Genomic DNA, 27,415 nt, shown 5'->3' with positions numbered 1-27,415 from the left:
CAGCTCTTTCTGTGTTGGCAAAGAATTGGAAATTGAGGGAATGCCCATAAATTGGGGAACTGCTGAACAAGTTGTGGCATGTGATTGTGATGGAATACGATTGTGCTTTGGAAAATGATGAGCAAGATCCTTTCAGAAAAGCCTGGAGAGACTTTCATGAGCTGATGCAAAATCAAATGTATTGTGTACAAAATAACAGCAATGCTGTGGGATGATCAGGTGTGAATGGCTATTTTCGGCAATGCAGTGATCCAAGGCAACTCTGATGGACTTATGGTGAAAGAGGCTATCCATTCCTAGAGAAGGAACTAGTGGTCTCTGAATGTAGACTGAGGCATACATTTTTTGCCTTCTTTGTTCTTCTTGTTTTTTTGGGGGGGGTCTGTGTTTTCTTTTACGTGACTATTATGGAGAAGTTTTGCATGACTATAATTATATAGCTTGTGTCCAATTGCTTGCCTTCTCAATGGGGAGAGAGGGAGAGGAAAGGAGAAAATTTGGAGCTCGTGGTTTTAAAGACAAATGTTGAAGAATGTTCTTGCACGTAACAGAGGAAAAATTGAATATTAAATAAAAGTTTTTTAAAAAGTAAAAATGTTTGCAAAGGTATCCATCTTTTAACTCTTTGCATAGTAATGCTTATATAGTGAAAAATCACAGTAGATTCATACATATTAAAATATATTTTCAACAAGTCAAAAGTATATCTTCTTTCTACCTTAGCCCTTACAACTTTTTTCTAGGAATAGTCTATCCAAACAGAATTGTATAATTATGTTTATCAATTCAAAGAGCTATGTCTCAATATAGAGCTGACACTGAATCTAAACATTTAAAGTTTCATAGCCTTTTGTGAAATTTGTGTTGCTATCTGTGCTATTTGTGCTATTTGTGTTGCTAGAAAAAGTTCAAAATTAAATTAAGTAGGTTACTTAGTATAGTACCGAGATATAGGACATATTTAAAATATAAACAATAGAATGATGAAGAGTCTGCAAATCTTTGTATACAAAAACAGCTGAAGAAACTAGATGTGTATTGCTTAGAAGAGAGAAAACTGAAGAGAGAGCTAACAATTAATTTCAAATATTTAACATTCTGTCACTTGGAAGAGGTAACACACACCCTTTATTTATTTATTTACTATTTCAGAAGGTTAAAAACTAGCACCAGTTTTCAAATCAAAACAAGTTAGAGAGAATGGAAGAAAGTTCAGCTTAGCAGAAGAAAGACTTGCCTAATAATTAGAGATGTCTAACAATAGGATGAGTTGCTTCAAAACACGGGTAGTTGCCCATCACATTAGCCATTCCAAAAAGGCAGAATTACTTTTTCTTAGAAATACTGAAGAAAAGACTTTTATACTATTTAAGAATGAATGAAATGTTCTTCAGATCCTTTCAAATTCTTGCTTCTTTAGTTCTGTACTAACAACTCAATATTCAAATTCAAAGCCAATATGCAGCTTAGAATTCTAGAAACACAAAGTTCCTGTGTACTATGCTCATGCTTCCACATCAATTCATCCTATTGAATTAAATAATGGTTTTGAGAAAGAAGTTAAAGCAGGCATCCACAGAGAGCCAAAATTAGCTGAAATTAAGTAAATTTACAGGGTTTTTAAGAATTTTTACTGTATCATACACTGTACCAGCGCAGCTGTCAAACGGCACCTTCCATTTTAAACCAATTTAAATCATAAATTCATGCCTTACATAAAAGCCTGCCCTGATTAGTTAGAAAAAGATTAGCTTCTTATTCTTTACATGGAATTCCCATTACTTCTTTACTTCATCTCTAGACTAATCATACACAGAACTACTTCTAAAACATATGTCTGCCCAGCATAACATCTACCACACATTCATGTACATATTTAGCATCTCTTTTGTGTTATTTATATATATATATATATATACATATATATATATATGCATTTATTTATTTATTTCTGCATATTCAGTATGCTGATCCTGGTTTCTCCAAGATTATGCCTCCCAGATTCAAATATCTATCCTCAAATCTCTCCCCTGATATTGGCCCAGACCAATATCAACAACTGTATACTGGAGATTACAAAATGGATGTCCCTTAAGTATCCCAAACTCAACATTTTCTAAACAGAACTTTTATTTTTACTCCCAAACCCACTTGTATTCCAAACTTTCTGGTTACCTCCTACTCAACCAACTTAATAACTTTAGTGTCCCTTTCACTTACTCCATATATCTAATCAGCTCCCAAATCTTTTTTTTCTATATCTACATTTCTCAAATACACTCACTTTTCTCCACTCACATGGTCATCTCTCTAGCTTAAGTCCCTATCACCTAGATTATCACCAATGAGCTTCTAACTAGTCTCCCTGCCTCAAATCCCTCTGTTCTAATCCATCTTCCACGCAGCTGCCAAAGAGACTGTCTCAAACTATAGAACTAATACTGTTAACCCAGTCCCACTCTATTCAATAAATGCCAGTGGCTCCTTATAACCTCAAGGATTAAATAAAATTCCTTCATTTAACATTTAAAGGTATTCATAACATGTTCTCTTCTTCTCTTCTTACTTATTATTCTCCTCCACATACTCTCCAGTCCAGCCATACTGGCCTACTTGCTGCTACTTGCAAATGGTGCTTTCACCCATTTCCATGCCTGTTCACTGGCTGTCCTTTATGCATGTAATGCTCGCCCTACTGATTTCTGCATTTTACAATCCTTAGCTTCATTCAAGAGTCAATTCAAATGCCAATTTCAATTGGAGGTCTTCCCCTTTCCCTCCAACTACTAGTGCCTTCTAATCCAAGATCCCATTTACCCTAACCTTTTTGGTACTTTTTTTTTTCTGGTGAGGCAATAGGGGTTAAGCGACTTGCCCAGGGTCACACAGCTAGTAAGTGACATGTGTCTGAGACTGTATTTGAACTCAGATCCTTCTGACTCCAAGGCCAGAGCTCTATCCACTGTGCCACCTCACTGCCCCAACCCTAACTTTTTTGAAAGTACCTATTTCTCTACAAAGTGCTATATGTAAGGAAGAAGGAGGAGGCTGATGGCACTGGATCACAGTGAAGAAAATAAAATGTAAGAAGACTGGTGAGACATGAAGAGATCAGGTTATAAAGGGCTTTAAAAGGTAAACAGAGAATTTTATATGTGATCCTGGAAGTAATAGGGAGCCACTCGACAGCAGTGAGATTGTGAAATCTACAAACTCTGACATTGTGCATATAAGACAACTCTGATTTCAGAAGTCATCTTACTATCTGAAGATAAAAATTATCTCTTATAGTCCTCAGCAAGAATGATAACAGCAACAAAAAAGAGCATAGGGCAAATACATTACAAATTAAGAGGAAAAAATTAACATCTGCCAGCATTCAATTACAAATTATTGTTATTTTTCAGTCATTCAGTCATATCTGACTCTACTTTGTCCATGGGGTTTTCCTACGAAAAACATTGGAGTGTTTGCCATTTCTTTCTCCAGTGTGTCCCCATTTTAAAGATGAGAAATTAAGGCAAAGTGAGGTTAAGTGACTTGCCTAGAGTCACACAGCTAGAAAGTGTTTGAGGCCAGACTGGAGCTCAGATCTTCCTGACTCCAAGCCCAGTGCGCCATCCATGGTACCACCTAGCTGCCCATCATTTAATTACATATACAATAGTTAAAACTTCAACTTTTTCTGGCATTCATTCCAATTTTACTCTGAGAGGCTTTCAAAATTTTCTTCATTGTGGGGTCTTTAAAAGTAGTTGGGTTTTTTTCACTTTGCCTTGTTTGGTGTTTTCCCTCCTTTTAAAGAACACTTACATATAGGCTTAGAAAATTCCTAGAGCCATTCCAGTTATTGTTAAAAAAAAAAGACCACATTTTAAAAACTAACAAATCCTAGGACTGTAATGTGCTGGGATAAGCTGGTATTATTCTCACAGGAGGGCTTTAAAGTCCCCCTCCTGCCTGTCCACTATCCCCATTCCCTCCAAGTTCATTCTAACAAGGAAGGTCTTACACCTTGAGGGGCGACAGTGATATGAGGACACAATATAGCCACAGCCATCAAATAAAACTAGGAAGGTAGCAATGCAAGGATCTAAGACCTCTCCAACAGTCTCATGATGGAAAATGCTATCCACATCTAGAGAAAGAACTATGGAGTTTGAATGCATATCAAAGCATACTATTTGTTCTTTTTTTTCTTCTGTTTTGTTTTATTTCCTTTTTCTTGTGCCTCCTCCTATTGGTTCTAATTCTTCCTTACAACATGACTAATGTGAAAATGTGTTTAATAGGAAAGTATACGTAGAGCCTATATCAGATTGCACGCCATCTTAGGGAAGGAGGTGGGAGGGAGGGGGAGAAAATTTAAAATTCAAAAGCTTATGAACTTCAATCAGTACCAAACAGAGGCTATCCATTCTTGGGTAAATGAAACAGAAAAGACAAAACCCCCTCAAACAAGACATCCCAACTAGATCAGGTCCTGAAACCAGATGCAAAGTTAAACCAAAACCAAATCAGAGTATAACAGGAAGGATCATTCTTCAAACCAGGTAAAACAGGATAAGTTCTAAGAAAGCTCATATCAAGCAGTTTTTCTCAAAGCAGGGGAAATTAAACACTCACTTAAGAGATTCACGTTTCAGAAATATGCATTGGACAAGCCATGCTTCGTATCTGTTTTTTTATTCAAAAAGTCTCTGTAGGAGTATAATTCTCATCAAGGCTTTACTAAAAAATATTAAAAGGTCTTTTTGCCTGGGGTAGAGCCCAGGACATCATTGAGGAAGGACTCAAAGTCAGAAATAGAAAGTAGCTTTCAACCCCAGTACACCAAAATTCTTGACAAACTGAAATCACTCTGTATCTTTGGTTTAGCCAAAGGAAAGAACAGACCATAGACATTCAAGTAGATATCCCAGCCACGTTCTTTTTTCAAACTGAATATAGGTGAACAATTTATGGTCCTACAAACAAAAGGATAAACTAGGGGAAGGGGGGAGGTACAGATTTGAAAGACACATAGCTGATAAACAGTGTTGGGAAAGGAAATTGATGTAGGTCTATTTAATGGGGTACATGTGATCAGAAAATTCTAGAGACAAGTACTATAAAAGGAAGCTTTCCAGAGAGACAGAGAGAGAGAGAAAGGGCACAAATTTTCTTACAGAAAAGAAGATTTCTCCTCATGTCTTCTTGAAGGTAGCAATATCTAGTCTACAGTTAGGACTTTGCAGTGGTGTTGAGCTCTCCACAAGTACAACGAAACGGAACAGCCCAGAATGATGATTCAACACTAGCAGTTGTAGGAGGCAAATGGCAGTCAGGAAAGATTTTGTGTAGAAGGTGCCATGTAAGCTGAGTTTTGAAGTAAATTAGAGGTTCCAAAAGACAGAAGTAAGAAAGGAGTACATTTAAGGTGTGGGAGAAAGCCACTGAGTGCAAAGGTCCCAAGACAGGATACAGAGGGCTATGTATGAGAAACATCAAGAAGACTAGTTTGACTAGACTGTTTTCATATATGAAGGGGCTAATAAATAACAAGGATTCTGGAAAGGCAGGCTGAAACCACTAGGAAACAAAAAGAAAGGTCCCTGAGTTCAAGGAATACAGGGATATACAACAAGTATACATATATGTACATTCAATAATACATTGTATTCAAAGGTACATTGAAGACTTTTAATTCCCTAGGTTTTATTCCTATTTTTGACAGTACCTTTGATTTTAGTGATACATAAAACTCCCTATAAGAAGCCATCCCCACCATCCCTTCCCCAAACCCACAACCAGGCTGGGAGGTCCAGCACTTACTCTGAAATTTAAGAGTCAGAGATTCCCTGCAGCATTAAGGTTAAGTGACTCACCAAAAGTCATGCGGCCTCGATATGCTTACAGACAGGATTTGAGCCCAGGTCTTCACCTGGTAACCTTCTTCTTTTGTTTTCTAACATTCCTAATGTGAATATGTAAGTAAATGGACTCCTGATTTGACTCTACTATGTGCTAAATGTTACTTTTCCAATAAGCCAAATTTTAGAAATATGCTTAAATGTCTATGCAAAATGTTTCAAAATGCTAAATGTTAATTTTTAACTGAATATTATAAACTAACAAATGTTTTGATTGAAATAATATAACTTTTAAATGGATAAAAAGTCATGACTTGCAACAAAATTATTTGGAAACAAGTAATCTCTGAAAAATATCGACATAAACACAAACCTTTGAAACCATCAGGATATACATCAGAGAGGAATTTTGTGTTAATGTCTCCTTCAACAAAGCGTTTATGGTTGATCACTTCTCGAAGTAAAGCAATATTATGTGTGACACCTAAAAAGGAAATAGCATTAGAACAAATCAGAAGACTATTACTCAGAGGAATATAATATTATCATTCCTGAGAAGTTAAATAATGTCATAGGCTAGAAGGTATTCTGGGAAGTTATTTTCTTTCTCTATGAATTCAGACATAAATTCAAGTACTTACTTTCAAAGAATCAAGGTAATGCTTTACAAAATGTGATAATTCCTTGCTATCTATTCCAACAATTTAGGGACTGCGTCAAGCAAGACATGAACTCATATTTCATTGAAAATCGACAGATAAGAAAGTCCCCACACACAGTGAAACATTGATAGCAGCACTTTTTGTGATGGCAAAGAACTAGAAACAAAGTAGCTATCCATTGAATGAAGAACAGATCAACAAACTGTGGCACGTGAATGAATATCCCTATGCTGTAAAAAAAAATCACAAATATGATAAACGCAGATAAGTATAGAAAGATTTGTATGAACTGATGCAGAGTGAAGTAAGCAGAGCCAAGAAAACAATACACAGTGACAATTACGTAAATATAAAGAAAAGTCATTTAAAAAATCAAAAGCAAATGTTGCAAAATTATAAGAAACAAGCAGAGCTCCAAAGAAGTGATGGGAGAAAACACTTAATACCCCACCCTTTGCCAAGATATGGTACATTACACATGTTTTTAGACTTTTTCAATATATATGAGTCAGTTTTGCTAATTTTTCCTTTTTTTGTCTTTAAAACTATTTTTGTTCAGTGGGATGGGGGGATTTTGGTGATGTAAAAAAAAAGACATCAATAAAAATTATTTTAAAAAAGAAAAATGGAAGACATCATAAGGAACTCCTCACCAATTCCACACTTCAGATCACCTCAATATTACCGTCCCCTCTCTTCTCATTAGCTCCAGTCTTAAGCGATAAGGTAGTCGTTTTTGCCAACTCTAATTCCTCAAGAGACCTGCACCTCATCTCCCAATTCTCAAGAAGCTCACTCATTCCATAATGTCCATCTCTCTATAAATTTCAACGCTGCTTATCCATTAGTTCCTTGGCTCTCCCCTTCAAATGTACCTACATCTCCCTCATCCTTTAAAAAAAGCAACTGACTCTACTACCCCACTCAAGCCAGTCTTCTAAACTTCTCCCACCTTTCGCACACAAACTCTTAGAGAGGAGGCTGGGAGGGGAGAATAGCCCCACTAGATCCCTACACTTTCTAACCTACTCATTTCTAAAACCCTCGTGATCTGGTTTAACTTACACAACTCCAATGAAATAAATTTACTCTCTTTAAGGTTAACCATGATCTACTGCTAAATTAATTGCCTTTTCTCAATCATCACCCTTTATGACCTTTCTGAAGCTTGACACTGCTGATAACTTTTTCTTCCTACTGTATCTTCTCTGGACATTTGTGATATCTATTGGTCCTCTCTCTGAAGTATTTGACTGCTTCTCAGATATTCATATATGTTATGCCCATTAACTGTGAGTCAGTAGATAAAAATTTATTAAGGACCAACTATATACCAAGCATTGTCATAAGTACTGGAGGCTAAAGATAGGACCCATTCGATAAAAGCTCATAGTATATAACAGGGGAGACAACATGAAACAACTATGTATAGAAAAGCTATGTAAGAGTATAAACCAGAGATAATCAACAGAGGGAAGGCACTAGAATTAAGAGGCATTGAGAAAATCTTCTTGCAGAAAATGAGATTTTAGCTGAAACTTACAGTCAGGAAAGTGAGGAGGTGGAGATGAGGAGAAAGAGGATTCCAGGCATGAAGCAGCCCATAAAAATCCTAAGAATCAAGAAATGAGTGTCTTGTGTGAAGTAACAGCAAGAAGGCCAGTATCACTGAATTACAAAGTATGTGGGAGAGTGTACATTGTAAAAAAACTGGAAAGGTATGGGGGAAGGCAAGTTATGAAAATCTTTGAATCCAAACAAAAGGATTTAATATTTCTTCCTGGAAGTGATAGGGAATCACTGGAGTTTAATGAAGGGGGGGGAGGAAGGATGACATAGTCAGATGTCCTTTAAAAAGGAAGATCACTTTTGAAAACGAGTAGAATATGGACTGCAGGGGGAAGAGACTTGTGACAAGGAGAAAAACGAAAAAGCTATTGAAATAGTCCAGGTCTGATGTGATGGGGGCAACGTCAGAGGAGATAAAGAAGCATATGCAAGAGATGTTAGGCAAAATCAAGAGGTCTTGGCAACAGATTAGATATGGGGGCAGGAAAGGTGGTGAGAGTAAGGAGTGGAGAATGATATTTGGGGTATAAGTCTAGGTGACTAGGAAGATAATGGTAATCTGCATATTAATGGAGAAGCCAGAAAGACAGATTTGTGGGTGGGGGTGGAAATGGAGAGGAGATAATGAGTTCAGTTTTGGAAATGCTGAATTGAATATGTATGATTTAAAGGGTTCTTTCAAAAATTACAATTCAAAAGTCTATGCTATAGAAATAGTTTTACATTGTGTAATATAACAATAAAGGCTTACTTTGCATACAAAGACTAACCACACATTCACAGTTATAAACCACTGGATTAAAAAAAAAAGATTCTGTATTTCTTCTTTGCATCGTTCTTAGCTGTAGCGTTCTCCAATTCCTCTGGCTGTTTTGGCAGTGTGTAGTTCTTCAGCAGATCCCACTTCTCTTGAGTCTGAATCACTTTCAGAGTCCTCTGAACAGTCAAGGTTGGGTCAATCATTATCACCAGCATCAGCATCATCCCCCGAAACATCACCTTCTCCCCCAGGATTCTCTAACTCATTTGACCTAAGTCTCTGTATTTGGCTCTCTATTCTCACTCACTTAGCAATCTCATTAGCTACTATGGATTTTATCACGATTTCTATGCTGATTATTGGCAAATCTAGTTATCTAATACTAATCTCCCACCAAGCTCCAGGCTAGCATCAACCATCTATTGAATATTTAGAATTAGGTGTCCTGTAGGCATCTCTACTTCAGAATGTCCAAGAGAAAGTTGATTAAATCCACCCAATTCCAAATTTCCTCTTACTATTAAAGATACCCTGATTCTTCCACTCACCCAGGACTGAAACCTTCAATTTTTCAAATATTTTCTCTCTCATCCCACACATTTAATCAATTGCCAGATCTTATCATTTCTTCTACAACAGTATCTCTCATACACATCCTCTTCTCTCCACTAAAAAAGGAATTACTCTAGTTCAGGCCCTCATGACTGGTCACCTAGTCAAGAAAGCAATATCATTTCCTGATCTCATTTCCTCAAGTCAAATCCCTATTCTCATCCATCCTCCAAATGAAAGCATTAAAAGTACAAAGATTTATAAAAATGCTAGCAATCAGCTACTAATTACTAAAGTGTACAACATTCACATAAATATATCCTTACTCAATAAAACCAGTAGCTCCTCACTTATCATCTCTAGAATTGAATATTAAATCTTTTGTTGAATATATAAAGTTTCTTACAACCTAGTGCCTTCATACTTACATTCTACTTCCCTATACATCCTCTATGATCAAGTCATAGTGATTCTATAATTTCTACCTAATGATTTCAGTCCTGTCCTCTGGAACTGAACAAGGTTAAGTCTCACTGCTCATTATCCATGAGGATTCATCACCCATTTCCCTGCCTTTGCCAAAACCTTACTATTTTTTCTCAAACCCCTGATTGTCAGAATTCCTTGATTTCATTAAGTTTCAGCCCAAGGAAAACAAATTCTCACATTGGCAACATTCCAAAACTGTATTTCTCTTTGTGCACTGAATCTTTCAGTTGTGAAGTGGACCAAATTTTGATTCATCAGTCTTCTGGAAGCATTTTATTGACCAGAGGACATCAAAATTGTTCTTTTCTTTTTTTTTCTTCCTTTTTTTTTTTAAAAAACAATATTGATGTAATAGGATGAAATGCCCTGGTTATGCTCACTTCATTCTAAGTAAATTCAAACAAGTCTTCTCAATTCTCTGAATCAGCCTCTTCATTTGTTTCAACAAAATAGCATTTCCTAAAATTCATATATAATTTGTTCAGTTGTTTCCCAACTGACAGAAACCTGCTCTGTTTCTAATTGTCAGACATTACAAAAAAGGTATAATAAGGTTTTTTTTGTACCTATAAGACTCTTTCCACTTAATTTATTTATTTAATCTCTTTAGAAGTATAAGCCTAGTAGTGGTACTACTGGGTCAAAAATGTATGCAGAGCATAGTTAAACTTTAGGGACATAATTCCAAATCACTTTCCAAAATATGTGGACCAATTCTTGACTACACCAACATTGCATTAAAACGTGGAAGTTTTCACTCACCCATACCCTTTAAAATGTGTGACTTTCTTTTTTTTTCACCTTTGCCAAACTGATTGGTATAAGGTAGGACCTTAGAATTTACTTAATTTACATGTCTCTAATTATTAGTGATTTTCAGAATTTTTTCATATAGTAATAATTAGCTTGGGTTTCTTGCCTTCAGAATTGCTTATTAATACCCTTAGACTGTTTTATCAGTTTACCAATTACTCTTTTTTGAGGTTTACATAAAAGATATGGCCTAGATGAGAATAGTAAATCTTTCATTTTTCTAGGCATATGTGGGAATTTTAATGAACGGTTGTTCCAACTTTAAAATCTTCCGCTGTTTGTAGTAATATTCAAGAGAGCTTCCTAAAAGGTTTTTAGTACCCTATCAACTTTAAGAAAGTACCACATTACCTTCTAGGATTCTAATGACCTACCAGTTAAAAACCAATGACCTTGACCTTAAATCTTTCTTTCTTTCTTCCTTCACTCTTTCTTCTCTTCCTTTAAGTTTTAGTTCAAGGAAAACAAATTTGCACATTGAAAACGTCATCTTTCAAGAAATTATCAAGGAAAACTGCCCTGATATTCTAGAACCAGAGGATAAAATAGAAATGAAAAGAATCCACTGATCACCTCCTGAAAGACAACTCCAAAGGAAAACTCCTAGGAATATTACAGCCAACTTCCAGAATTCCCAGGTCAAGCAGAAAATATTGCAAACAGCCAGAAAGAAACAATTTAAGCATTGCGGAAACACAATCACAATAACACAAGATTTAGCAGCTTCTACATTAAGGGACCAGAGGGCTTGGAATATGACATTCCAGAGGTCAAAGGAGACAGGATTACAATCAAGAATCACCTACCCAGCAAAACTGAGAATAATCCTTTGGGGGGAAAATGGACATTCAATGAAACAGAGGCCTTTCAAGCATTCTTGATGAAAAGACCAGAGCTGAATAGAAAATTTGACTTTCAAATACAAGGCAAGCATGAAAAGGTAAAAAGGAAAGAGAAATCACAAGGGACTTACTAAGGTTGAACTGTTTACATTCCTACACGGAAAGATGATATTTGTAACTGATGAGACCTTTCTCATTATTAAGGTAGTTGGAGGGAATATATATATATAGACAGAGGGCATGGGGTGAGTTGAATGTGAAGGGATGATACCTAAAAAATAAAATTAAGGGATGAGAAAGGATTGTACTGGGAGAAGGAGAAAAGTAGAAGCAGAATGGGGTAAATTATCTCACATAAAAGAGGCAAGAAAAAGCTTTTACAGTGGAGGGGAAGAGGAGGAGGTGAGAGGGAATGAATCTTACTCTCATCAGATTTGGCTTAAAGAGGGAATAACATACACACACAAATGGGTATGGAAATCTATCTTACCCTACAGGAAAATAGGGGAGAAAGGAATAAGGGGTAGGGGGGTGACAGAAGGGAGAGCAGATTGGGGCAGGGGGTAATCAGAAGCAAATGCTTTTTAGAAGGTACAGGGTCAAAGGAGAGAATAGAATAAATGGGGGGGGAGGGGGGAGATAGGATATAGGGAAATATAGTTAGTCTTTTACAAAATGACTATTATGGAAGTGTTTTGCATGACTACACATGCATAACCCATATAAAATTGCTTGCTTTCTCAAGGAGGGAGGGTAGGGAGTGAGAAAAGGAGAGAAGTAGGAAAGAACTCAAAGTTTTAAAAATGAATGTTAAAAATTGTTTTTACATGCAACTGGGAAATAAGATATACAGGCAAAGGGATACAGAAATCTATCTCTATAGGAAAACAGAAGGGGAAGGGGATAAGAGAAAGGGGGGGGCGATAGAAGGGAGGGCAGACTGGGGGATGGCGTATTCAGAATGCACAATGTCTTGGGGTGGGGGAAGGGAGAGGTGGGGGGGAAATTTAGAACTCAAAAACTTGTGGAAGTGAATGTTGAAACCTAAAAATAATAAAAAAAAAAAGGAAGAACAAAAAAAAATTAAATTAAATTAAAAAAAAAAAGAATGGACCCTAGAAACATCAGATATGTAACCCTGACCATTATAGGAATTTATATAAACATACTGTTGTGCAATCATCCAGTGTTGATAATCTGCTGCAATTTCTCTCAGTAAAGCAAGAAAGGTGGCCAATAATATCACCATGGTTACATGAATCCCTGACCATGGTTGATAAACTTCTAAGTTAACTACCTGAAATGAGCATAAGGACTGAAAACACAGTTGCGACTACCCTAAGTAACATCTTTTCCTTGAATCATACATATGCTCACATTTCTACTTCTATCTTACCAAACTGATACACAAGTTGGAAGGAGACATGTCCTAAAACAGCTATGTCCCAAGCCAGAGAAGGCTATGTTGGCTTGGCCTCCAAATGCTACACCATTTCATTTTTACATAAGGGTAAAAATTCTCATCCTCTTGACATAAACCTATTAAATCTGTTTATTTTATGCTGCATAATAACTATAATGAAAGAACAATTTATTAATAATAATGAATTTCATTTATCCTGTCATATTCTGAAACACTTCTACAAATTCACAACGGATTTTTAAAGCCCAGAAGTTGAGATGAGATAAAAAAAAAACTCTTGAAATCATATAATTTTTAAAAAAGAGTCATTTTAAGTTATTAGCTGGAACATAACTTTGGGACCTATTCCCTGATACAGTAATGACAATATCAGTTCTGTTAGATAACCTCACTTGAAAAAGTATTTAATGAAAATAAGTGATGAAATACCTCAAATTACAATTTACTTGACATTTCAACACTTAAAAAAATACAGAAAACTTATTAAATTCAAAAATAATTATTCAGGGCTGCTAGGTGGCCCAGCAGATACAGCACCGGTCTTGGAGTCAGGCGGACCTGAGTTCAAATCCAACCTCAGACACATAACACTTACTAGCTGTGTCAGGTGGGGCAAGTCACTTAACCCTAATTACCTCACAAAACAAAACAAAACAAAAATAATTATTCAATGTTACGTGAAATTTAACTTTAAAAATTAAGATAAAGGAAATGACAAAAGACTAACACATCAACATATATTATAAACAAAAGAGTCAATCAATTCCATATATTACATGAATAAATCTAAACCATTTTCTAATTTAGTAATACAACATGTAACAGTACAGCCCTAGAAAGAGAAGAAACCCAATAAAATGATTCAGTTTAGGAAATTACACATTAACCCAAAACACAGTAACTGCTTTTTCCCTCATCTCTCATCCATTATTTATTACAAGCTTTCTAATAAATAGATTACACATATTAGAGGCAGCAAGGTGTTGCAGTGGATAGAGCATTAGACACAGAATTAGGAAGACTTGAGTTCAAATCTAGCCTCAGACACTTACTAGCTGTTTGACTGGGCAATTCATTAAACCTCTGTCTTCCTTGGTTTCCTCATTTGTAAAATGAGTATTAATATGATAGCACATCCTTCTCAGAGTTGTTTTCAGGAAATATTTGCAAAGTTCTTTGAAAACCCAAAAGCACTATGTAAATGTTATTACCACTGTTACTTTATTTTCCAATTCCTTTTACCACATCATCTGAAATATTCTCTAACCTTCCTTAATAAATTCCAATATAGATGCTTTCTACAGCACTTTTGATAATCCAACTTTAATAGTCCAAAAGTATTTCAAATTAATCTGATTAGAGAGATAACGGAGGCCACAATCAGAACACAAAAGAAACCACATAATATAAAGAAGTAATCACTATTTTTCAAGCCAGTATTTTTAGAAATCTGAATTTGTAATGGAATAACTTATCTTGGTGGAGAAGTTATCTTTTCAAAAACTAAGTTAGTAAAAGGCTTATCTTTGTGTGAACTGTCCTCTTAGTTGCAAAGCACAGTAAGTCTATGAAGGCAGTAATTTTCTAAGTTTCAATTCTGGTACTAAACTTTTTTCATCTTTCTCTTGGTTTAATTTGTCTGGATCTGAAAAAGGTACATTGAGTTCCCTCACTGTCATAGTTCCACTGTTTATTTCTTCCTCTAACTCATTCAGTTTTTCCTTTAAGTAGTTAGTTGTCATGATATTTAATGCATATATGTTTTAAATACTATTATTAATTCACTGTCTTACCTTTGGCATAATATTGTTTCTATTTCTCTCTTCAAATAAAGTCTATTTTTGCTTTTGCCTTGGAAGAGATCATGATTATAACACCTGCTTTCCTGAGTTCATCTTAGGCAAGACAGATTTTTCCCTTACTCTTTGGTTTAACAACTAAGAGATTAACCAGTGTTTTGGAACGATTGGTTTTATGAGGAAGGAAGACTGCACAGGATTGAGAAGAGTAAGTGGGATGTGAAAAAGGGAACGCATTAAGTACAGAATGCAGTAAAAGGAAGGAACAACATAAGGTGCTAACAAGTTCAAGCATTCTTACGGTTGCAGTGGATAAAGGCTTTTGAGTGCTGTTATAGAATCAAAGAATTTTAGAGTTAAAATTAACTTTAGGCAATCTAGTTCAAATTCTTCATATTATGAATGAAGAAACAAGCCTCAAACAGGTGATTCAAAACATGAAGCTTGGTTTTGCCACATAATGGTCATAGGCATCAAAATGTTTAAGAATTTGTCTATTCAAATTATGTAATTTACATTTTTGAATCCCATAGTCAAAATAATGAAATATCAGGGCAAGTCATTCAATATAACTGAAGACAAAAAAACCCTATATCTCAGATACCAAAGTCATTTCAGTAGCAAATTAAATATAAGCTTTTCCATACTTGTCACTTGAAAAATAATTTTTAAAATACAATAAAGCAAGAAAATAGTGATTTTCATTTTTCTAAGTGATGTTTCAAGAGTGCAAATGAAATATCACTCTAGTATCCCATTTAGTGTTTGTTCTCTGACACTGACAAAAAATAAAATGTAAAAAAAATACACTATGAAACTAGATCTTATCATGGGTTTGTTTTTTTCTTAAACTATTTTAAGATCCATGGTGAAACTTAGTGGCTGATGATAGAAGACTGGATCTTGATATCTTAATTGAGACTACCTCCTCCATAGGACTGAAGTAAAAAATAAACATATTAATGCATTCCTAACTAATAATCAATAGACTAAACTCAAAACTATTAATTTCTAAAAACTTGGATGAAATTTGGTAAATCAAGATATTCAGTAAAATAAGGGTTTAAAGGAATCTGGAAATTTGTATTTCTAGATGACTTCTCATTTCAAATGAGAGCAAAGAAACTATCTGCCAAGATATCACACTGGTTAAGGTAATGAAATGAATGACAGAAATACTTTTTAAAAGTAACTTTATAACTTCAATAAACTTCTTAATCATACTCACAAAAATTTGCCACCTTAAACATTCAGGAACTTCGAAGTTTTATATTTGCAATTTAACATGACCCCTGTCAAAGTTCATGAGGTCTCCATCTGTGTGTGAATAATTGCCAGACTGAAGAAATGAGGAGCCCAAGACTGGCTTGTTCATGACTACCTGCTGCTTCCAAAACAGTGGCCAGACATGAGCGCCACACACTCACACGATCAAACAGAGGCCACCAAGCACTGCTTATTTCACGTGAACTTAGAAGCTAAATTCAACTAAATTTTATCTTTCCTGCAATGTTTCTTTTTCTCTATTAAAATTGGCAATCATTCAGGGGGAAAATAATCATATTTGGATATTCAAACAACTACAAGAGAAAAGACAATGAACTAGGACTAATTTTATTTCCTTCATTATTTAATTGTTCATCTCTTTACCTCTCAAAAAGTTAAGATACTTGGACAATATATAACTATGAGTCTAAATTACAACTTTGTTGTGATTCTTTCTAAATTACTCATTAATGACCTTAATTTCTTTTCTACGGGTTAAAAATTTTAAACATTCATTTTTTTGTGAAGTTTTGTGCCACAAACTTTAAATATACCTTTGTTAACAGCATTTCTAAAAGAAAAAGTAAGTCAGCAAACACGTAATTATATAACTTGTACTTCCTAAGAATTCAATTTTCACATGTGTTTTACAACTTCAATGAAATGCTTTTATGTATAGCGCAAAGGGTATTACACATTATAAAATAATTTTTTTAGTAAATATTTCAAAGCAAGTACACTATTTTATCATTTTATTTCTACATTTATTTCAAGTTTATTTCTACATGGTGATCACAGCATTGTGGGGAATGATAACCATGGTTTTTGAAATTACTTTTTGAAGTTCTAGCTTACTCACTATGCCCTATTCCACTGTTCAAAAAATACCATCATATAAAAATATGAGATGCCTTTACTCATATTTAAATTTGAAATCTTGAAAAACTACTTTAAGAGGAACACTACATAGTAGTTAAAATATAACAAAATGGATGGGGTACTAAAAGAAAATAAAACAGTTTAATGTCATGTTCAAAGAAGGATATTTTCATTCTAAATACTTACTGCCGCTAAACATATTCAGTGTTGATTAGCCCTTTACAGTATTAACATCTGTCAGCTTGACATATGCAAACAAAAATCTGCATTTACATGTGTATACACCTAATTGGAGTCCTACAAGCCACTTCACAGATAAATAATTTAATGCTGAACTTCTTGTGAGTTTAATTATGTTAAATTTAATGAAAAGAACTTTATATGCATAATTATTGATGGCTAAAATTATCGATGCTGCAAGATTAAACAAATATCTATTGTCGTACCACAGGTAGACTTTGCATATTATATACCTTAATTAAAGTGTCAAAATTCTATTTCAATTTGAATTTTCAGTTTAAGGTTATAATTTTTAACATTATGATAATATGTTAGCATTGAAACAATTCACCTATCTCAAATTCTGTGTATCTATAGAGGAATTATAAAAAAATTAACTGCAACAACCACATATGAGCTGTTTTCTTAATGAAAGGTTTCATAAACATAACTTAGGAAAATAAACAGAAGGAAAGGTGATAAATGGGGAGTATTTAACTTTAAAAAATGATTTGTAAAGTATATATTTTCTGATAAACACTGTTTTAATTCATTTAATAAGTAGTCTATATCTTGTGATTAGGGCTTTTCATAAACTAGCAGCATCATAATGAGTATTATATTACCCTACTTCAAATTAATCCTTTAATTCCACTAAATCCGGTAAATCTAAGAGTAATATGGCTTTCACAGGTTACTATACCTGAAAAAAATAACTGGATTAAAAACATAGATACTTTTTACTGTTATTTGAAGGCAAAGACATGACCTTGCGTCTTCCATCACCATGAAAAGGTTGTTTTCTTTCCCTTTTAGTTTCCCAAAAATTAGGAAAGAAAAATAAGATGCTTCCTTATATCTAATTAACAAATGATAAAATGTAATAGAAATAGTTCAGTATTTTAGGAGGAAAATAAAGTAACAGATAAGACAAACAGGATGATAAGAAGGCAGATAACTATATGAGGATTGATATACAAAAGGCTAAAATGGTAAAGTAGAGAAACAATCAGCTGACCTCTCTCAAATTCCCTTCCAAATAGCTCCAAGAGAATGCTCGAGCAGTAGAACCAAAAAACGGTCAGGTGAAACAATTTTCCAGGCCAAGATGACTTGGGAGGTCTGCAGACCAGTTCTGTCTCACTGCAATCATGGTGGGCCTGGGAACTCAGCTCAGGCCTTGCCTTGAGGGTGACTGCATGGATGGCACCAGAAGCTTTATGAGCTCTCAGCCCACAGCCTGGGGAAACGAAGGTGAGTAAATGATCGATAGGAAATTATAGAGACCTTTTGCTAGTGCTGTGTTCAGAATGCCCATACCCAGTTCTAGGTTGCAGTCTCATTGCCAAAAAAAGCAGTATCACTAGCAGCAAAGGGGGCACAGGGGAGCAAGAGTCTAGGTCACAGTTCTCGGACAGTGAGAAGTGCTTGTGGAGCTTCATGTGGGAGTAGGGACTCTGGTTTCAATTTCGAGAAAGAGAAAAGCACAGGTAATTACAGCTATAGAACAGGAGAGGGACTGGTCCCAGGCCCAGGGCCAGGAGGAATGCTAGCACTGGTGGGTAGGTGAATAAAGTTGCTACCTGGGTGAACACCAGAACACAGAGCAGAAGAAGAGTGACCACACTTCTCCTTAAATCGCGCCAACTTAAAAGCACTGAAAATCTACAGACCCACCGAACTAACTCTGAAAATAGCAGCCAGCAAACCCTAAAGCTGGAGAAAATAACCCCTCTAATCCAGGAGCACAGCCAAACTTTAACTACAGTTAAAAGTCAAGAAATAAACTGAAAAAATGAGCAAACAAAAAAAAGGACCAGACCATAAGAAGTTGCTATGTCTTCAAGACACAAACCTAAAAAAAGAAAACTATGTCAAATCAGCTATAAGCAAAACCTAAAGAAAAACCATGAATAGGTAACAGGCTGGGAAAGAATTCCTGAAAGAGTTCAAAAAAGGAATTTAAATATTAAATAAGTAGAGAAAAACTGGGAAAGGAAATTAAAATGAAGCAAGAAAATTGTGAAATAAGAATCAATAGTTTGGTAAAAGAGGCACAATAATCCCCTAAAGAGAATACATTACAAAGCAGAAGTGGCAAAATGTAACACAAGAAAAGCTCACTAAAAAAAGATACTCCTTAAAATCAAAATTGAGCAAGTGGAAGTTAACACATCCACAAGGAAAACTGCCTTGATATCCTAGAACCACAGGGTAAAATAAAAACTGAAAGAATCCACAGATAACCTCCTAAAAAAGACACAAAATGAAAACTCCCAGGAATAGTATAATCAAATCCCACAGCTCCCAGGACAAAGACAATATATTACAAGCTGCAAGAAAGACAAAATTTAAATAACATGGAGCCACAATCAGGATCACACAATATTGAGCAGTTTCTGCATTAAAAAATTGGAGGGCTCAGAATGTGATATTACAGAAGGGAAATGAAATAGGATAACCACCAAGAATAATCAGTTCAGAAAAACTGAGTATAATCCTTTTGAGAAAAAGTGAATATTTAATGAAAAAGAAGACTTCTGAGCATTTGTGATAAAAAGACCAGAACTGAATAGAAAATTTCACTTTGAAATATAAAACTCTAGAGAAACATAAAAAGTAAACAGGAAAGAGAAATCATAACAGAATCAATAAGGTTAAGCTGTTTCCATTCCTATACTGGAAAATGATTATTAAAACTCCTAAGAATTTTATCATGATTAAGGTAGTTAGAAGGAGTATACATAGACAGAGGGCATTAGTGTGAATTGACTAAGATGGGATAATTTTTAAAATATAAAATTAAGTGGAGAAAAAAAAGGGATGCACTGAGAAAAGGGGGACATGAGAGGGAGAGCAGGAGAATTATCCCACACAAAAGATGCACAAAAGCAAGCTTTTACAATGGAGGGGGGCACACTGGGGGTGGGGGTGGCTGTCCAAACTTGAACCTTACTTCCATTGGAATTGGCTCAGACAGGGGAAAACATACACACTCAGTTGAGTATGGAAAACTATCTTAACTTACAGAGCAGTATGAGGGAAAGAGGATAACAGAAAGGGAGTAGAGTAGATAGAAGGGGGAAGGGATAAAGAGAAGCAATGGTCAGAAGCAAAACAGACTTTTGAAAAGAGTGTGAAAAGGGAGGAAAAAAAAGATAAATAGGGTGAAAATAGAATGGAGGGAAATACATAGTTAACAATCATAACTATGAATGTGAATGGAATGAGCTAGCCCACAAAACACAATCAGATACCAGAATGGATTAACAACCAGAATCCAACAAAATGTTGTTTACAAGAAACTCATTGAAAATAGAGAGACACACATAGAGTAAAAATGAGGGACTAGAGCAAAAGCTATCATGCTTCAACTGAGATTCAAAAACAAAAAAAGCAAGAATAGCGATCGGTCTCAGACAAAGCAAAAAGCAAAAACAGATCTAATTAAGAGATAAGGAAGAAACTACATTTTGCTATAAGGTACTACAGACAATGAAGTAATATCAATACTAAACATATAAGCATGCATGAAATGGCATAGTATCCAAATTCTTAAAGGAACAGTTAAATGAGTTATAGGAGGAAATACACAGCTAAACTATATTAATAGGAAACCTCAACCTGAGAAAACTCTCAGAACTACGTAAATCTAACAAAAAAAACATGAAAATTAAAGAGATGAATAGAATTTTAGAAAAGTTAGAGATGATAGACTTCTTGAAAAAAAGTAAATGGAATTAGAAAGGAGCATACATGCATCTTTATCAGTTGTACATAGCACCTTCACAAAAACTGACCATGTGTTAAGGTATAAAAATGCAGAAACCAAATGCAGAACCAAATGCAGAACCAAATGCAGAAAAGCAGAAACATTTAGTGCATCCTTTTAAGACCATAATAATTTAAAATAATATTTCATTTCCCCCCTTATTACATGTAAAAATAATTGTTAGCATTTTTTTTCTTTTAAGTTTTGAGTCCAAAACACTATCCGTCTATCCCTCACTCTCTTCCCTTTGGTAAGTAATGGTTAGCAATCTGATGTAGATTATACATGTCCAATCATATAAGACATTTCCATATTAGTCATTTGTAAAAGAAAAGAGGGATGGGATGGGATGGGAAGCAAGGAAGGAAGGAAGGAGACAGAAAGGAGGGAAGGAGTGAAGAAAGGAAGGAGAAAAATGGTATGCTTCAGTTTGTATTCAGACAACATCAGTTTTTTTCTCCAAATATGGATAATATTTTTCATCATTAGTCCTTTGGGATTGTCTTCAATCATTCTATTGCTGAAAATAGCTAAGTCTTTAAAAGTTGTTTACCACACAATATTGCAGTCACTTATACAATATTCTTCTGTTTCTGCTCACTTCACTTTGAACCATTTCATGCAAATCTTTGCAGGTTTTCCTGAAACCATCCTGCTTGTCACTTCGTATACCACAATAACATTCCATTACAATTATGTGCCACAACTTATTCAACCATCCCCCAACTGATGGGCACCTCCTCAATTTCCAATTTTTAGCCACTACAGAAAGAGCTACAATAAGTATTTTTGTACAAATAGATTTTTTTCCCCTTTAAAAAAAACCTCTTTTGGATATAGATCTAGCAGTGACATAACTGGATCAAAAGGCATGCACAGTTAGATTGCCCTTTGGCCACAGTTCCAAACTGTTTTTCAGAATGACTGGATCAGTTTACAACTCCATCAACAGTGCATTGTGTCCCAGTTTTCCCAGTTTCTTCAACATTTATTATTTTCCTTTTCTGTCATATTATGTAATCTGATAGGTGTGAGATGGTACCTATGGGTTGTTTTAATTTGCATTTCTCCAATCAATAGTGATTTAGAGCATATTTTCATAAAAGACAGTTTTTATTTCTTTGTCTGAAAACTGCCTGTTCATCTCCTTTGACCATTTGTCATTTGGGGAATGACATCTTCTTATAAATTTGACTCAGTTCTTTATTTATTTGAGAAGTGAGGTTTTTATCAGAGAAACTCGCTATAAATTTTTCCCCCTATTTTCTACTTTCCTTTTAATCTTGGCTGCATTGGTTTCATCTGTGAAAAAAGTGTGAATATTATGCAATCAAAATTATCCATTTAACATTTCATACTGCTCTTAATATATTGCTTGGTCCAAAATTCTTCCCTTATTCACAGACCTGATAAATTATTTCACAATCACCTAATTTGTTTATGGTATCACCCATTATGTCTAAATTATGTACTCATTTTGACCTTATCCTGGGATACAGCATGAGGTATTGTTCTATACCTAGTTTCTACCATACTGTTTCCAAGCTTTCCCAGCAATATTTGTCAAATACAAAGTTTTTGTCCCAGAAGCTTAGATCTTTGGGCTTATCAAATACTATGATGTATTGTGTAAATAACTGATCTACCACTCTATTTCTTAGCCAGTACCAGATTCTTTTGATGATTACTGCTTTACTTGAGATATGGAAGGCCTAGGTCACCTCCTTTCACACTTTTTTACCAACTGATTCCCTTGACATTTTTGATCTTTTGTTCTTCCAGATAAATTTCATTATTATTTTTTAAATCTATAAAATAATTCTTTGGTAGTTTGATCGATATGACACTGAATAAGTAGATCAATTTTATTATTATATTGGCTCAGCTTACTTATGAGCAATTAATATTTTTCTTGTTGTTCCGATCTGACTTTGGGAAAAGTGTTTTGTAATTGTGTTCACATGCTTTCTGCGTTTATCTTGGCAGGCAGATTCCCAAGAATTTTATATTGTCTACAATCATCTTAAATGGAAATTTTGTATTTCTTGCTGCTGGACTTTGTTAGTAATATATAGAAACGATGATAATTTATATGGGATTATTTTGTATCCTGCAACTTTGTTAAAGTTGTTAATTATTTCAACTAATTTTTTAGTTGAGTCTCTAGGACACTCTAAGTATACCATCATGTCACCTACAAAAAAAGATAGTTTTGTTGCCTCCTTGCCAATGCTAATTCCTTCAATTTCTTTTTCTTCACTTATTACTATAGACAGCATTCCTAGTATAATATTTAAGAGTTGTGGTAATAATGGCCACTTCTGCTTCATCCCTGAATGTATTGGAAAGGCTTCTAGCTTATCCCAATTACAGAAAATGCTTGCTGATGGTTTTAGATAAATATTATCATTTTATTTTGGGTTTTTTTTTTGGCTAGGCAATGGGGTTGAGTGACTTGCCCAGTGTCACACAGCTAGTAAATATTACCATTTTAAAGAAAGCTCTATTTGTCCTAAGCTCTCTATTGAGGAATGGGTGTTATATCTTCTCAAAGGCTTTTTCTGCATCTCTTGAGATAATCATATGATTCTGTTGGTTTTGTTATTAATATGATCAATTATGCTAACAGTTTTCCTAATATAAAACCAGACCTGCATTTCGGGTAAAAATCCCACTTGACTATTATGTATTATCGTTTTGATATATTGTTGAAATCTCTTCACTTGCACTTCATTTAAAATTTTTGCATCATTATTTATTAGGGAAATTAGTCTAAGGTTTTCTTTCTCTGTTTTAATTCTTCCTAATTTAGGTATCAATATCATATTTGTGTCATAAAGGTACTTTGGTAGGACTCCTTACTTGTCTGTTTTTCCAAATAGTTTATATAGTATTGGCATTATTTGTTCCTTAAATATTTGGCCAAATTCACTTGTGAACCTGTCTGGCCCTAAGGGCTTTTTCTTTCTTTCTTTTTTTTTTTTTACATTTCTAATATAAATTTATTTATTTTTAGTTTTCAATATTCACTTCCACAAGTTTTTGAGTTCCAAATTTCTCACCCCTCCCCCCACCCCAAGATGGCATGCATTCTGAATACCCCTTCCCCTGGTCTGACTTCTCTTCTATCTCTCCCCGTTCCCTTCTCTTATCCCCTTCCCCTTCTATTTTCCTGTAGAGCAAGATAGACTTCTGTACCCCATTTCCTGTATTTCTTATTTCCCAGTTGCATGTGAAAACATTTTTTTTAGAACATGTGTTTTTAAAACTTTGAGTTCCAAATTTTCTCCCTTCCTCCTTCCCCACCCACCCTCATTGAAAAGGCAACTCAATATAGGTTGTACATGTGCAGTTATGCAAAACACTTCCTTAGTAGACATGTTGTGAAAAACTAACTCTATTTCCCTTAATCCTATCCTGCCCTCCCATTTATTCTATTCTTTCTTTTGACCCTGTCTCCTCAGAAGTATTTGCTTCTGATTACCCTCTTTCCCAATCTGTCCTCCTCTCTATCGCCCCCCTGCTCTCTTGTCCCCTTCTCCCCCTATTTTCCTGTAGGGTAAGACAGATTTCCATACCCAATTGAATGTGTATGTTATTCTCCCCTTAAGCCAAATCCTATGAGAATAAGATTCCCTCGTTCCCTCTCACCTTCCCCTGTTTCCCCTCCACTGTGAGAGACTTTTCTTTTGTTGTTTTTTTTGTGAGATAATTTACCCCATTCTACCTCTCCTTTCTTCTCCGAGTATCATCCTCTCTCCCTTAATTTTATTCTCCAGATATGACCCTTAATCTTCAACTCACCCTGTGCCCTCTATCTATATATACATACATACAATTTTTTTCCTTCAACTACCCTAATACTGACAAAGTTCTCATGAGTTATAAATATCATCTTTCCATGCAGGAATGTAAACAGTTCAATCTTAATAAGTCTCTTATGATTTCTCTTTCCTGTTTACCTCTTCATGTTCCACTGGAGTCCTGTATTTGAAAGTCAAATTTTCTGTTTAGCTCTGGTCTTTTCATCAGGAATGCTTGAAAGTCCTCTATTTCACTGAATGACCATTTTTTCCCCTGAAGGATTATACTCAGTTTTGCTGGGTAGGTGATTCTTGGTTGTAATCCTATCTCCTTTGCCCTCCGGAATATTATATTCCATGCCCTGGGTCCTTTAATGTAGAAGCTGCTAAATCTTGTGTTATCCTGATTGTGTTTCCACAGTACTTGAATTGTTTCCTTCTGGCAGCTTGTAATATTTTCTCCTTGACCTGGGAACTCTGGAATTTGGCTACAATATTCCTAGGAGTTTTCCTTTGGGGATCTCTTTCAGGAGGAGATCTGTGGATTCTTTCAATTTCTATTTTGCCCTCTGGTTCTAAAATATCAGGGCAGTTTTCCTTGATAATTTCTTGAAAGATGATGTCTAGGCTCTTTTTTTGATCATGGCTTTCAGATAGTCCAATAATTTTTAAATTCTCTCTCCTGGATCTATTTTCCAGGTCAGTTGTTTTTCCAATGAGATATTTCACATTGTTTTCTAATTTTTCATTCTTTTGGATTTGTTTTACAGTGTCTTGATTTCTCATAAAGTCACTGTCTTCCAATTGCTCTATTCTAATTTTTAAGGAAGTATTTTCTTCAGTAATCTTTTGGACTTCCTTTTCCATTTGGCCAATTTTTCTTTTTAGGGCATTTTTCTCCTCATTGGCTTTTTGGACCTCTTTTGCCATTTGGGTTAGGCTGTTTTTTAAGGTGTTATTTTCTTCAGTATTTTTTTGGGTCTCCTTTAGCAAGCTGTTGACTTGTTTTTCATGATTTTCTTGCATCACTCTCATTTCTCTTCCCAGTTTTTCCTCTACTTCCCTTACTTGCTTCTCAAAATCCCTTTTGAGCTCTTCCAAGGCCTGGGACTGATTCATATTTTTCTTGGAGGCTTTGGATATAGGAGCTTTGGCTTTGTTGTCTTCTTCTGGTTGCATATTTTGATCTTTTTCACCAAAGTTAATATAGTCTGACTCTTTTTGCCCTGCTTGCTCATGATCCTGGCCAATTACTTGAGTTTTAAACTCTTGTTAAGGTAAGAGTCTGCTTCCAATGTGGAGAGTGAATTGTCCCAAGCTTCAGGGGTTTGTGTAGCTGTTTTCAGAGATACTTGTAGGGACCTGTAAATTTTCAGTTCTTCCAAGGTGGTATGATAAGGGGTGAGGTGTTTACTCCTTTCCTGGCCTGTGACCACAAGTATTCCTTTCTGTCCCATAACTGTGAGGAGGGGTTACTCTCCACAGCCACTACAAGCTCCACCACGCCAGTGCTCCTCCTCACCCCAGCACTGCCGCCCAGAACTGTGACCCAGATCCACACACGGGCAAAGCAAGAGATTCCTGCCTCAGCACTGGCAAAGAGATCCCTGCAGTCCCTCTCTGATCAGCCACTGAATTCCCCCTCAGTCTGTGGGCTGGAAGCTCAGGCAGCAACTGCTCCCCCCCACCTCCCCCCCCCAGGCTCTTGGGGAATGGAGCTGAGACCCCGCCTTCCTCTCTGACCACTGACAGAAACAGACTTTTCCCACTGACCTTCTAAGCTGTCTTTGGCATTCGAGGATTGAGGAGTCTGGAAACCTCCACAGCTGCCCGTGATTCAGTCCTCTGAGGCCTGCTCCAGGTTTGCTGCGGCCTGCCCACCCAACACCGCGCTGTGCTGCGCTCCCAGCCCGGCGCAATACACCTTTCTGATCAATCCTCCAGGTTGTCTTGGGCTGGAAATTTGTTTCACTTTGTCTTTTTGTGGGTTCTGCTGCTTCATAATTTGTTTAGGGCCATTTTTTATGAGTATTTGGAGGGGTTTGGGGGAGAGCTCAAGCAAGTCACTGCTTTCACTCCGCCATCTTGGCTCCACCCCCCTAAGGGCTTTTTCTTAGGGAGTTCATTGATGGTTTGTGCAATTTCTTTTTCTAAGATAGGATTATTTAAATATTCTATTTCCTCTTCTTTTAATCTGGACAATTTATGTTTTTGTAAATATTCATTCATTTCATTTAGATTGTCAGATTTATTGGAATATAATTGGGTGAAATAGCTCCTAATAATTGCTTTAATTTCCTCTTCATTGGTGGTATATTCGCCACTTTCATTTTTGATACTGGTAATTTAGTTTTATGCTTTTTTTAAAAAATCAAATTAATCAATGGTTTATCTATTTTGTTGTTGTTGTTGTTGTTTTCCCATAAAACCAGCTTCTAGTTGGACTGATTACCTTAATGGTTTTCTTATTTTCAATCTTATTAATCTCACCTTTGATTTTCAGGATTTCCAATTCAGTTTTTAATTGGGGATTTTTAATTTGTTCTTTTTTCTACTTCTTTTTAGTTGCATGTTCAATTCATTGATCTACTCTTTCACTATCAAACTGGCAAAATGACAGAAGAGGAAAATGACAAATGTTGTAGGGGATGTGAAAAAATTAGGACACTAATGCACTATTGGGGAGTTGTGAACTGATTTAACTGTTATGGGGAA

At 35.4% G+C, this 27,415-nt stretch overlaps 1 protein-coding gene across 3 annotated transcripts in view; it reads right to left on the bottom strand.

The window, feature by feature from the left end:
• The window catches only part of PCCA (propionyl-CoA carboxylase subunit alpha), a 484,900-nt gene that overhangs the window by 197,119 nt on the left and 260,366 nt on the right, over positions 1-27,415 (bottom strand). For 2 of the 3 annotated variants that reach the window (XM_020964021.2, XM_020964019.2), the window contains exon 17: positions 6,226-6,336. The exons of the other annotated variant lie outside the window; for it this stretch is intronic. In XM_020964021.2, the coding sequence (XP_020819680.1) occupies positions 6,226-6,336 (111 nt within the window). The remainder of the gene's footprint in view (positions 1-6,225; positions 6,337-27,415) is intronic. 3 annotated transcript variants of the gene reach the window in all.

Source organism: Phascolarctos cinereus, unplaced genomic scaffold, assembly GCF_003287225.1.
Source record: "Phascolarctos cinereus isolate Bilbo 61053 unplaced genomic scaffold, phaCin_HiC Scaffold_7;HRSCAF=346, whole genome shotgun sequence".
Taxonomy (NCBI): Eukaryota; Metazoa; Chordata; class Mammalia; order Diprotodontia; family Phascolarctidae; genus Phascolarctos; species Phascolarctos cinereus.
This window is presented reverse-complemented; position numbering and strand designations above follow the sequence as displayed.